This window comes from Dendrobates tinctorius, unplaced genomic scaffold, assembly GCF_039654945.1.
Source record: "Dendrobates tinctorius isolate UK_male_01 unplaced genomic scaffold, ASM3965494v1 ptg000149l, whole genome shotgun sequence".
Lineage (NCBI taxonomy): Eukaryota > Metazoa > Chordata > Amphibia > Anura > Dendrobatidae > Dendrobates > Dendrobates tinctorius.
In genome coordinates, this window is record NW_027361816.1 from 2,123,846 (window position 1) to 2,137,608 (window position 13,763).

Genomic DNA, 13,763 nt, shown 5'->3' on the forward strand with positions numbered 1-13,763 from the left:
AACAGTGTGAAGTGTTGGGGGGTGTATGTATGTATGTATTGTGCTGCTTTCACAAATACTGGATCACTGCTGTGTTCTTTCCAGTGCTGGAATGATGATAAAGATGAGTGCTGGTGCAGTTTACTGCCAGCCAATGAGTGGGCAGTGGGTGGTGCTGGTCAGTGGAGCTTGCTGGGAGTTTGGTGGAGCTTCACACATACACTGCACCAAATCTGCTGCTGTGTGAAGACATCAGTGACACAGAGCTGTCTCATTCACACAGCAGAGGCTTTGTCACAGAACAGATTACATCAGTGACTGCCATCCCCTGTGCAGATTAGAATACAGGACGATTTTCCCTCCCCCTCACTGGTTTCACTTTCCATTGATAACTGTGTGCTGGGTGGTCTGCTCTCTGCACTGAGGCTGCTGGAGGGGAAGTATCTGTTACTGTGTGATGAGGGCTGCTTCATGTGGACGGGGAGGACCTGTAGCTATGGACGGTGGGGTTGTTGCTATAGAGGGCATGTTTGGAGTAGAGTAGGAGGTTACGACCAGTTCTCATTTCAATGCCATAACACGCCCCCCCTTGGACGTTCTGTTCAGAATATCTAGAAAACCGTGCAAACTAGTGACAGAAAGTAAATTACTTATTGTCATAATTCTGCAGTCCAGATATGTACTGAGATTATGTGAAAAGCCCGGACAACCCCTTTAAATACATAAATTCTGAAAAAAATCAGGGCACAAATTTGGACATAAAATGATGGTGATGGTGGAAGTAAATTGATCACTGTTTTCTGCGGCAATTAAGAAATACAGGATAGACAAATACATTTTTTTTTTTTTTTACAAATTTCACCCAAAAAGAACCAAAGACATAAACCTAACGTAAAAACAGCTGAAGGTTCCCGGATCTAACTGCAGATCACAGAAGACATCATACACAGGCGATGGCTGAAACATGTCTACTGTTATGTCAGATATACAGTGGGGGAAAAAAAGTATTTAGTCAGCCACCAAGAGTATTGTGAGAATGTCCTATGGTCTGATGAAACCAAAGTAGAACTGTTTGGTAGAAATAAAACTCGTTGTGTTTGGAGGAGACAGAATGCTCAGTTGCATCCAAAGAACACCATACTTACTGTGAAGCATGGGGGTGGCAACATCATGCCTTGGGGCTGTTTCTCTGCAAAGAGACAAGGACGACCGATCCATGTACATGAAAGAATGAATGGGGCCATGTATCGTGAGATTTTGAGTCCAAACCTCCTTCCATCAGCAAGGGCATTGAAGATGAAACGTGGATGGGTCTTTCAGCAGGATAATGATCCCAAGCACACTGCCAGGGCAATGAAGGAGTGGCTTCGTAAGAAGCATATGAAGGTGCTGGAGTGGCCTAGCCAGTCTTCAGATCTCAACCCCATAGAAAACCTTTGGAGGGAGTTGAAAGTCTGTGTTGCCCAGTGACAGGCCCAACACATCACTGCTGTAGAGGAGATCTCCATGGAAGAATGGGCCAACATACCACCAACAGTGTGTGCCAACCTTGTGAAGACTTATAGAAAACGTTTGACCTCTGTCATTGCCAACAAAGGATATATAACAAAACATTTAGATGAACTTTTGTTAATGACCAAATACTTATTTTCTACCATAATTTGCAAAATAAATCTTGCCAAATTAGACAAGGTGATTTTCTGGATTTGTTTCCTCATTTTGACTCTCACAGTTGTGGTCTACCTATGATGTCAGTTACAGGCCTCTCTCATCTTTTTAAGTGGGAGAACTTGCACAATTGGTGGCTGACCAAATACTTTTTTCTCCCACTGTACATTACTTTATGCCATGTCAGGCGCAAGGTCAAGTTATTCCATCTGGAGACTAACATTAATGTCTGCAGCCTGTCACCGGTAAACTATATTTGTACTTATGGCACTGGAGGAACTTACATGCGATAGATCTCAATGTGCACAACAGCCGGTGCGATCTTCTCCACCACATCAGCTATAAAGTTGTATTTATAGCGGGGGCTGTCGGGGTCCTTCTGTCCTGTAATATAGAATTATGGGATGTGACATATGTTGGGTTCGGTTTGGTGGTTGAACTTGAATTTTTTTTTTCTTAGCTACAGTAAACACGACCTTTACTGAACCTCAGGACCGTCTATGGCCGTCCATCAGTTCTCACACATTCCTTAACCCCCGTAAATTCCATCTGCGCTATCAACACGTTCTTCTCCTAAGAAAAGGCTCCAGACTCCTAAAGGGGCAGAAAAACTTTACACTATGTCAATGGCACAATTCGTAGCTAAACTTTTCTTTCTTCTTTAATCATTTTGTCTGTCATGGAAAGTTAGGAAACTTTGCAAATCACTTTATTAGATGATTTGTATTCCTTCCTAAATGGCATGGCGCTGGCTTCCAAAACTCTGCTTTTCCCAGTCTATTTGGCTGTATTCATCTAATTCTATATTAGAACGTATTTCTTTGGAGTACAGATGATGGCAGAGAAAGGGTCATTAAGCAGTGTCCCACTGAGGCTGAATTCAGATGTCCAGGTATCAGGGTCAGCAATGGCCGCGAGTCACATACATACAGCTTCATATACAGTATAAGCCTATGAGACTGTCATCTTTAGGTGGCCTGTAACCGGTCCGGACCGTGATAAGCAGAACACTCACGACTAGAAAAGAACGGATCCATTCAAGGATCTCCGATCCATCATCCTGGCGGTTTGACGGGGATCTCTTATCTTCCAGCATCCCCGGCACGGCTTTTCATTAGCCTGGGCTGGGGCGCCATCATTTGTGTCTCATGTCACAGAGATTACCGTACGTTGCACCAGCTCTGACACATGAAATGCCGTCCCGGTATCGCTGGAAGGGAGAGATTCGTGAGATTCCCATCTAGCCGCTGAGCACTACGGACCTGGATGTCGGCCTAGAATCTTACAAATCAATCCGCTCATCTCTAGTGCTGACCCGATCACTGCCATCATCTGCACTCCAAATGAGTATGTGCTGATATCAATACACCTGAAGGAAGGCTGAGGAAAAGCAGGAGCTTGGAAGCCACATAAATGCATTTTTTTTGTTTGCAGAAATGAAGACAAATTCCCTAATAAAGTGATTTTCAGAGCTTTCCATGGCGGACAAAATTGTAAAAAATAAAATAAAAATTTGGTTACTCTTTACAACAATAGTGAAAATAGAATTCACTGCCCTTAGTCCAGACTACGATCTGGCATAGTGACTTTATGCACCGCCACATGTGCCCCTCATCTTCAATGTCGTGTGCCTATGGCGGCGGTGCCAGGGGTGAACCTTGGCAGGAATCCCACTCCATCCGAAGTAATACAGGAATGTCTACCAGCCAGACATAGGCTACATGGACACTTGTGGCCTAAGTCAGAATAATGGGCCCCTTTGGACACGTTTTTCATGTATTTCAGGGGCTTAGCACCCAAACAGATCAAAACCGGATGTAAACGAGACCTGTCAGGCCGCCCTTCAGATATTTTTTAGTACATGAGCGAGCGGCTGGCTTTTTTTTTTTTTTTACCTTTTTCCACATGTATTTATAGGTGTGTAGATAATTCTGACAATACAGCACTGACTTATTCAGTTCTTCCCTTGTTCTTCACTTAGTATAGTTTATAGGGCTTTTCACATGTTCAATTCTTTTTTTGCACACCGAACGGTCTGCGCAAAATCGCAGATACATGTCCGGTATTGATCCAAGTGCCGGATCAAAATAGTCACCGCAGATCTATGGGTCCTTAAAAAAAATCGGAAACCATGCTAGATAGGAGAAGGTAGAGAAATTGATGACACTCGGACCAAACTCTGATGAAGCTGAACAAACATGTAGGAGTTCCGATAACAGCATCTATCTGGGTGTGTTTAACAGCCGACCATAGCGGCGAATGTTCGCAGGCTGTCAGTCACACCGAGGGGGGCATGATAGAGGATATTATAGTCTACACATACACCCAAATCTACACATACACCCTGTTTTGCAGGGAAGGTTCCGACGTAACCCCCGTTGGGACCGCTGTGCGTGGGGTTGAGCGCAGAGTGAACCGGGCTTTTACCCCATTATTAGAGATGAGTGAACCTGAACTGACAAAGATCGGAGTTCGTGCCGGACACTTCTCCTGGGAGTCTGGTGCAATGTTCGGAGTTCCGGTAGGAGGCCATTGTTGAGAGAGAGAATTTTTCCAGATCAAAGGTTCGGGTCCCCATTGTTTTCAGTGGGGTTTGGGTTTTGGTTGAAATTTGGGTACCCGAATAGAACTTTGGAATAAAGTTTGGGTCGGGTACCAGAACCCGAACTTCTACGGGTCCGCTCATCCATCCCTACCCATTATGTGTCAATCAGGCCTAATCCTTGTGACAGATCAAACAGCAGATCCGCAGCAGAAATCCAAAAGTCAGCTCTGCAATTCAGCTGGCAGGCATATTCATCAGCATTGTATGCCAGTGTGTGAGCCCGGTGTCAGCTATTTACAGAGGATTTTTGGAATCTGCTCCAAATTCTGCATAAAAATGATTTAAAGCTAAAAGAGGTAACATTCATTCTTCGAGCGACTTCATAAGGAAGCCATTCACTCTTTAGGGTGTGTGCACACGTTGCGGATTAGCCTGCGGAATTTTCAATCAGCATCTCTTGGCAGAAAACGCAGGGTAAAACGCGTGCGGATTTCATGTGGATTTTAATGCGGTTTTGCTGTGCAGATTTGTTACTAGAAATTAATCCGGTCTGTGCACGTTTCTCCCTTGTGTTTCTGGAGGAGAAAGAGAGAGAAGAGAAGAGAGAAAAGAGGAGAGAGAGAAGAGGAGAGCGAGAGAGGAGAGAGAGAAGAGGAGAGCGAGAGAGAAGAGGAGAGAAGAGACAGAGAGGAGAGAGAGAAGAGGAGAGAAGATGAGAGAGAGAGAAGGGGAGAGAGAGAAGAGAGCGAGAGAGGAGAGAGAGAGAAGAGGAGAGAGAGAGAGAAAGAGGGGAGAGGAGAGAGAGAAGATGAGAGCGAGAGAAGGGGAGAGAGAGGAGAGGAGAGAGAGAAGAGGAGAGAGAAGAGAGCGAGAGAGGAGAGAGAGAAGAGGAGAGAGAGGGGGAGAGAGAGAAGAGGAGAGGAGAGAGAGAAGATGAGAGAGAAGGGGAGAGAGAGAGAAGAGGAGAGCGAGAGAGAAGAGGAGAGAAGAGACAGAGAGGAGAGAGAGAAGAGGAGAGAAGATGAGAGAGAGAGAAGGGGAGAGAGAGAAGAGAGCGAGAGAGGAGAGAGAGAGAAGAGGAGAGAGAGAAAGAGGGGAGAGGAGAGAGAGAAGATGAGAGCGAGAGAAGGGGAGAGAGAGGAGAGGAGAGAGAGAAGATGAGAGAGAAGGGGAGAGAGAGAGAAGAGGAGAGGAGAGAGAGAAAGAGGAGAGGAGAGAGAAGATGAAAGAGAAGGGGGGAGAGAGAAGGGGAGAGAGAGAGGAGAGAGGGAAAGAGGAGAGAAGAGGAGAGGAGAGAGAGAAGGGGAGAGAGAAAAAGAGGAGAGAGAGAAGAGGAGAGAAAAGAGAGGAGAGGAGAGAGAGAAGATGAGAGAGAGAGAAGGGGAGAGAGGAGAGAGAGTGAGAGAGAGAGAGAAGATGAGAGAGAGAAGGGGGAGAGAGAGAGAAGAGGAGAGAGAGAAGATGAGAGAGAGAGAAGGGGAGAGAGGAGAGGAGAGAGAGATGAGAGAGAGAGAAGGGGAGAGAGAGAGAAGAGGAGAGAAGAGAGGAGAGAGAGAAGAGGAGAGAAGTGAGAGAGAAGAGGAGAGAGGAGAGAGAGAAGAGGAGAGAAGTGAGAGAGGAGAGAAGAAGAGAGGAGAGAGACAGAGAGAGGAGGAGAGGTGAGGAGAGAAAGATTTTTTTTCATGCTGAAAGCCAAAAAAACACAGTGTGAACCCTCACTCTATGCCAACTGCCCTTACTTCTTACTAAGGCTTCATTCAAAAGTCATTTTTGAGTTTTTTGTGTTGTTCCCCAGTGTGCTGCATCCGATGTTCATCCCTTTATGGTCCATGTGTTCGTTTTTAGTATCAGCGTGGCGCCCATTTTTCTATACGCTAACCCCCCCCCCAATTCTAAGCTTCTTCTACCCATTAAACAGTAGATACAGGACGGTATTTGTAGGACACACGGATGGCATCTGAGTGCGACTGTTTTTCCCATATTCACTTGAGATAGTGAGTTTGTTAATTGGATCATAAACGCACGTCTGTCGTCTCTATCTTTTTTTTCTGCGGAAATAGGTCTTTAAATGATGTAGGACATGTGAACAACGCCATAAACTGTAGCTAATGGGTACGAGCGCTGGGAAAAGCACCTGTAGGTAATACTGCACAGCTGTCTGAACAGGGCCTCACATTCAGGAGAGCAGAATCCGGGCTACGATCCCACGATGAGTTTTTTTGTGATTTTTTTAAGCTGAGTATTTATGGAAAAAAAATGCGAATCGGCCACATCAAAAACTTACTAAACGCTGACTGTGGGAACGCAGCGTAAGGGATCCGCGCCCGTCACCATGGAGACGCATCGCGCAGCGCAGATGCTGTGTGCGGAATGCGGAGCAGGTTTTGCAGACTTGCTGCATTTCTCAGGTGTGACAGAAAACACTGCTGCAAAGAGAAAACATCATGTGACATTTCCTAACCAGGAACATGAAGGGCGAGCTGAGTGACAACCCCGGCGCACAGCAGCAGCCGCACTGGCCGTCGCCCAGCTGTCCTAGAGGCAGTGCAGCAATGAATGAGCGCAGCGCTTACCCTGCTGACAGTCTCCCCTCTGGATGGGGATGATGGCGGCGGAGCCCTGGCTCTGCACCGCTTTGCTCTCCGCCTGCAGCTTGCACAGGCTGCTGTACGTCTTGCCATCACTCCCGCACACCGGCCGGGGAGACGGGCACTGACAGCTGCGGGCGCCCCCGGACGCGCTCTTCACACAGCTCAGGCCGGAGGCGCAGGTGGGATCCGCCGCTCCTTCCCCGCATCTCTCCCCTTCTCCCGCGGCGCACACGGTGCAGCAGCCGCAGCGCACAGCAGTCTCTCCAGAGGGGCAGTCAGTGGGCGCCGGCGGGCAGGAGGACGGGTCACAGCGCGCCGGGCATCGGGGGGACGGGAGCAGAGCAGCGGGGACCCCACAAGACAGGAGCAGCACGATCCACAGCATTGTAATACTGGCACACACCACGGGAGGGCGCCCCACTGACGACGGCCGCGATCACTCCTGGGAAAGACAAAGGTGGCATCGGTGACAGAGCTACTTTTGGCCGCAATCACATTAGGGCTATCCCCAGTGTATGAGCCTGTGTACCAGTGTATGAGCCTGTGTACCAGCAGTGTATGGAGCCTGTGTACCAGTGTATGAGCCTGTGTACCAGTGTATGAGCCTGAGTACCAGCAGTGTGTGAGCCTGTGTACCAGTGTATGAGCCTGAGTACCAGCAGTGTATGAGCCTGTGTACCAGCAGTGTATGAGCCTGTGTACCACCAGCGTATGAGCCTGAGTACCAGCAGTGTGTGAGCCTGAGTACCACCAGTGTATGAGCCTGAGTACCACCAGCGTATGAGCCTGTGTACCAGTGTATGAGCCAGTGTACCAGTGTATGAGCCTGAGTACCAGCAGTGTATGAGCCTGTGTACCAGCAGTGTATGAGCCTGTGTACCAGCAGTGTATGAGCCTGTGTACCAGCAGTGTATGAGCCTGTGTACCAGCAGTGTAAGAGCCTGTGTACCAGCAGTGTATGAGCCTGTGTACCACCAGCGTATGAGCCTGAGTACCAGCAGTGTTTGAGCCTGTGTACCAGTGTATGAGCCTGAGTACCACCAGCATATGAGCCTGTGTATCAGTGTATGAGCCTGTGTACCAGCGTATGAGCCTGTGTATCAGTGTGTGAGCCTGTGTACCAGCGTATGAGCCTGTGTACCAGCGTATGAGCCTGTGTACCAGCAGTGTATGGAGCCTGTGTACCAGTGTATGAGCCTGTGTACCAGCAGTGTATGAGCCTGTGTATCAGTGTATGGAGTCTGTGTACCAGCAGTGTATGGAGCCTGTGTACCAGCAGTGTATGGAGCCTGTGTACCAGTGTATGGAGCCTGTGTACCAGTGTATGAGCCTGTGTACCAGCGTATGAGCCTGTGTACCAGCGTATGAGCCTGTGTACCAGTGTATGGAGCCTGTATACCAGTGTATGAGCCTGTGTACTAGCGTATGAGCCTGTGTATCAGTGTATGAGCCTGTGTACCAGCAGTGTATGAGCCTGTGTACCACCAGCGTATGAGCCTGAGTACCAGCAGTGTGTGAGCCTGTGTATCAGTGTATGAGCCTGTGTACCAGCGTATGAGCCTGTGTATCAGTGTATGAGCCTGTGTACCAGCAGTGTATGGAGCCTGTGTACCAGTGTATGAGCCTGTGTATCAGTGTGTGGAGCCTGTGTACCAGCAGTGTATGAGCCTGTGTATCAGTGTATGGAGCCTGTGTACCAGCAGTGTATGAGCCTGTGTATCAGTGTATGAGCCTGTGTACCAGCAGTGTATGGAGCCTGTGTACCAGTGTATGGAGCCTGTGTACCAGTGTATGAGCCTGTGTACCAGCAGTGTATGGAGCCTGTGTACCAGTGTATGGAGCCTGTGTGCCAGTGTATGAGCCTGTGTACCACCAGTGTATGAGCCTGTGTACCAGCGTATGAGCCTGTGTACCAGCAGTGTATGGAGCCTGTGTACCAGTGTATGGAGCCTGTGTACCAGTGTATGAGCCTGTGTACCAGCAGTGTGAGTCTGTGTACCACCAGCATATGAGCCTGTGTGCCAGTGTATGAGCCTGTGTGCCAGTGTAGGAGCCTGTGTACCACCAGTGTATGAGCCTGTGTACCAGCGTATGAGCCTGCGTACCAGCGTATGAGCCTACGTGCCAGTATATGAGCCTGAGTACCACCAGTGTATGAGCTTGCGTACCAGCGTATGAGCCTACGTGCCAGCATATGAGCCTGTGTGCCAGTATATGAGCCTGTGTTCCAATGTATGAGCCTGTGTACCAGTGTATGAGCCTGCGTACCAGCGTATGAGCCTACGTGCCAGTATATGAGCCTGAGTACCACCAGTGTATGAGCCTGTGTACCAGTGTATGAGCTTGTGTACCAGTGTATGAGTCTGAGTACCAGTGTATGAGCCCGTGTACCAGTCTATGAGCCTGTGTACCAGTCTATGGGCCTGTGGGCCGGTGTATGAACCCATGTTCCAGTGTATGAGCACGTGAAACAGTGTATGAGCCTGTGTACCACTAGTGTTTGAGCCCGTGTGCCAGTGTATGAACCTGTGTGCCAGTGTATGAGCCCGTGTGCCAGTGTATGAACCTGTGTGCCAGTGTATGAGCCCGTGTGCCAGTGTATGAACCCGTGTGCCAGTGTATGATCCTGTGTACCACCTTTGTTTGAGCCCGCGTGCCAGTGTATGAGCCCGTGTGCCAGTATATGAGCCTGTGTGCCAGTGTATGAGCCTTGGTGCCAGTGTATGAGCCTGGGTGCCAGAGTATGAGTCCGTGTGTCAGTGTATGAGCACGTGTACCAGTGTATGAGCCTGTGTACCAGTATAGGAGCCTGTGTACCAGTATAGGAGCCTGTGTACTAATGTATGACCAATGTCTATACTCACTTTATGCACACTTCACTTTACTAGTACTGTCACTTTATACACTTACTAGTACTCTCACTTTACACACATGCTAGTACTCTCACTTTACGTACTTACTAGTATTCTTATTTTACACACTTACTAATATTCTCACTTTACACACTTACTAGTATTCTCACTTTGCACACTTGCTAGTACTCTCACTTTACCCACTTGCTAGTTCTCTCTCACTTTATACACTTAATAGTACTTTCACTTTATGCACTTACTAGTATTCTCACGTTACACACTTACTAGTATTCTCACGTTACACACTTGCTAGTACTCTCACTTTACGCACTTGCTAGTACTCTCACTTTACGCACTTGCTAGTATTCTCACTTTATACACTTGCTAGTACTCTCACTTTGCGCACTTGCTAGTATTCTCACTTTACACTCTTGCTAGTACTCTCACTTTATACACTTGCTAGTACTCTCACTTTACACTCTTGCTAGTACTCTCACTTTATACTCTTGCTAGTACTCTCACTTTATACTCTTGCTAGTACTCTCACTTTATGCACTTACTAGTACTCTCACTTTATGCACTTAATAGTATTCTCACTTTATACACTTGCTAGTACTCTCACTTTATGCACTTACTAGTACTCTCACTTTATGCACTTACTAGTATTTTCACTTTATACTCTTACTAGTACTCTCACTTTACACACTTGCTAGTACTCTCACTTTATGCACTTACTAGTATTTTCACTTTATACTCTTACTAGTACTCTCACTTTACACACTTGCTAGTACTCTCACTTTGTACACTTGCTAGTACTCTCACTTTATGCACTTACCAGTACTCTCACTTTATGCACTTACTAGTATTCTCACTTTATACTCTTACTAGTACTCTCAATTTATACTCTTACTAGTACTCTCACTTTATACACTTACTAGTACTCTCACTTTATACACTTAATAGTACACTCACTTTATGCACTTACTAGTATTCTCACTTTATACTCTTACTAGTACTCTCACTTTATACACTTACTAGTATTCTCACTTTATACTCTTACTAGTACTCTCAATTTATACTCTTACTAGTACTCTCACTTTATACACTTACTAGTACTCTCACTTTATACACTTAATAGTACACTCACTTTATGCACTTACTAGTATTCTCACTTTATACTCTTACTAGTACTCTCAATTTATACTCTTACTAGTACTCTCACTTTATACACTTACTAGTACTCTCACTTTATACACTTAATAGTACACTCACTTTATGCACTTACTAGTATTCTCACTTTATACACTTACTAGTACTCTAACTTTATACTCTTACTAGTATTCTCACTTTATAGACTTGCTAGTACTGTCACTTTATACTCTTACTAGTATTCTCACTTTATAGACTTGCTAGTACTGTCACTTTATACACTTAATAGTACTCTCACTTTACACACTTAATAGTACTCTCACTTTATGCACTTACTAGTATTCTCATTTTATGCACTTACTAGTACTCTCAATTTATACTCGTACTAGTACTCTCACTTTATACACTTGCTAGTACTCTCACTTTACACACTAATATTCTCACTTTATACTCTTACTAGTACTCTCACTTTATACACGTAATAGTACGCTCACTTTATGCACTTACTAGTACTCTCACTTTACTCACTAATATTCTCACTTTATGCACTTACTAGTACTCTCACTTTACTCACTAATATTCTCACTTTATGCACTTACTAGTACTCTCACTTTACACACTTAATAGTACTCTCACTTTACACACTTAATAGTACTCTCACTTTATGCACTTACTAGTACTCTCAATTTATACTCGTACTAGTACTCTCACTTTATACACTTGCTAGTACTCTCACTTTACACACTAATATTCTCACTTTATACTCTTACTAGTACTCTCACTTTATACACGTAATAGTACGCTCACTTTATGCACTTACTAGTACTCTCACTTTACTCACTAATATTCTCACTTTATGCACTTACTAGTACTCTCACTTTACACACTAATATTCTCACTTTATGCACTTACTAGTACTTTCACTTTATACACTTGCTAGTACTCTCACTTTATGCACGCTTCAGTACTTGTACTATCTCTTTAATTTCACCTATACATTATGACCCGACCATACAATTATGTAACTTCACCCCTTTTGTACATTTTCCCTCCCTGCTGGACTGCGTTAAGTACCAGTATGATTATATGCAGTGAAATCCCTCCAGATCACCTCTCTGAGAAGATCATCTCACATCTAGTCCAGATTCTCCTGGGACTGACTTTCAATTGTCCCTGTCTTGTGTGAATATGAAGGTCCATCCCATAGAAAGTGATTTCTCAGTGTGATTTTGGGTGGTTTATCCCTAGAGGTTTCCCTGTATCTCTCACCGCCCCAGTATATTGATGATATATACACACCTTGTGACTGCGGTGTATCCGGCAGCGCCCCAGGAGATGCAGCGCCCTGCACAGCCCGTTATCCCTTGCAGCAGATGTGATCGCCTCCCAGGTCCCAGGAGCTTAGATGTCTGCTGTCTGTAGAACCGGCCCAGCTCTCTGTCCTCACAGCCCTGCACTGATTCAGCTTCTTTTATTTGGAAAAGCCCCAAAACAGAGAATTACTCCACCCCCGCATCTCATGTGAGGGAGCAGGGCAGCCTGCCAAAGCACAGCGCAGAGTATAGCACTCAATACATGCTGCAAAGCATACCTACAGCACTGGGTACAACACCGTACAGCAGGGAGTACTCAGTATATACTGCAAGAGCACATGCTACAGTGTTGTACAGCACAGAGCACTCAATACATACAGCAAAGTATATGTGTGACATCTGTATATGGATGCGCTTTAATGCCTGTTTGTTGCTAGTCAGAACCAAAACAATGGGTGATGGCAGCGTGTTTCTGTTAAACTTTAGGCTAGTCGTTGCCCCCATCCTTTTCTGTGTTTTTCAGCAAAGACATATCAGTAGTAATCAAGGCAGGACTGGCCATCTGGAAATTCTGGCAAATTCCAGAAGGGCCTGTTTGGTTATGGGATGCCTTGTCTGCTATGTTGTTAACAGAATCAGTGTTCTCAAGAGACCCATTCTGTTAAGAGTTGTGATGGAGCACAAAGTCGCTGACCCCGTCACTTACCCCAGCAGGCCACAGGTATCATTAGAAATATTGGTCGTGTAGAAAATCTTCATTTCCTCCATCCAGGGTAATATTAGTAATATATCTCATCTGATATATTGGGATGGGGACAACATGGGCCTGTGTGATTGAAAATGTCAGGGCTGAATTTCAACCCCAGTCCACACCTGGTAGTAATTCATTTTCTGCTGGGAGCCATGACTCCTCTCTATTAGCAGTCAGTCTTTAGCTGCCGGTTATAAATTATACTTACCCTGGTTTACACTCCTGTACCTCCTCTGATTTGGCCTAATTGATTCCTGCTTCCCACTGACCATTTCCCTGACTTTTGATTTTGTCCCTGACTTTGTCCTCCTTGATATGACCCTGCTTGATGACCCTTTTCTTTGTCCGGTTGGCTCCACCACAGCTCCAATACACCATGGACGTAACCCAAGGGGCGCTTCCTGTGTAAAGTCCGTCTATGGGGTTTTAAGCTTGAAGCACTTCTCTAAAAAAAAAATATGCAAAAAAATGATCAAAGCATCCTATGTACCCCGTAATAATATCAATACTCCCAAGACATAAGAAATTTAGATTGTGAGCTCCAGTAGTGACACCGATGATTATGTCTGTAAAGCTCTGCTGAATATGGTGCTGCTATATAAGTAAAATAAATAGCAAGAAATATATAAATACTTCAATTTGCCATGCAAAAAACAAATCCTCACTTATCTCCATCGTTGGGTCTCAGAAAATGGTGACACAAATTACTTTTTACAAATTTACATAGTTTGAAAAAAAACACTATACAAGTTTGGTATCACTTTAATCATACTAACCTGAAAAACCAATGTTTCCACATCATTTTGTGCTGCATAATTAATGCCGTAAAAGAACGCTCCCCCAAAAACACAAAGTTTATTTCATTATTTCACTGCACTTGGAATTGTTTCCCCATTTTTCTATACATTATATAAT

General features: G+C 45.4%; 1 protein-coding gene across 2 annotated transcripts in view; it reads right to left on the reverse strand.

Annotated features, from left to right (window-relative positions):
* The window catches only part of HTRA1 (HtrA serine peptidase 1), a 42,321-nt gene extending 30,073 nt beyond the window's left edge, over positions 1–12,248 (reverse strand). Inside the window, exons 1-3 of one of the 2 annotated variants that reach the window (XM_073546586.1) lie at positions 12,084–12,248; positions 6,766–7,225; positions 1,932–2,031 (exon numbers count right to left, since the gene is read on the reverse strand). In XM_073546586.1, the coding sequence (XP_073402687.1) occupies positions 1,932–2,031; positions 6,766–7,168 (503 nt within the window). In that variant the 5' untranslated portion in view covers positions 7,169–7,225; positions 12,084–12,248. Of the gene's footprint in view, positions 1–1,931; positions 2,032–6,476; positions 6,491–6,765; positions 7,226–12,083 lie in introns of those variants that run through there. The other variant, XM_073546587.1, reaches the window with a different exon arrangement.
* Between the last annotated feature and the right edge of the window lie 1,515 nt (positions 12,249–13,763).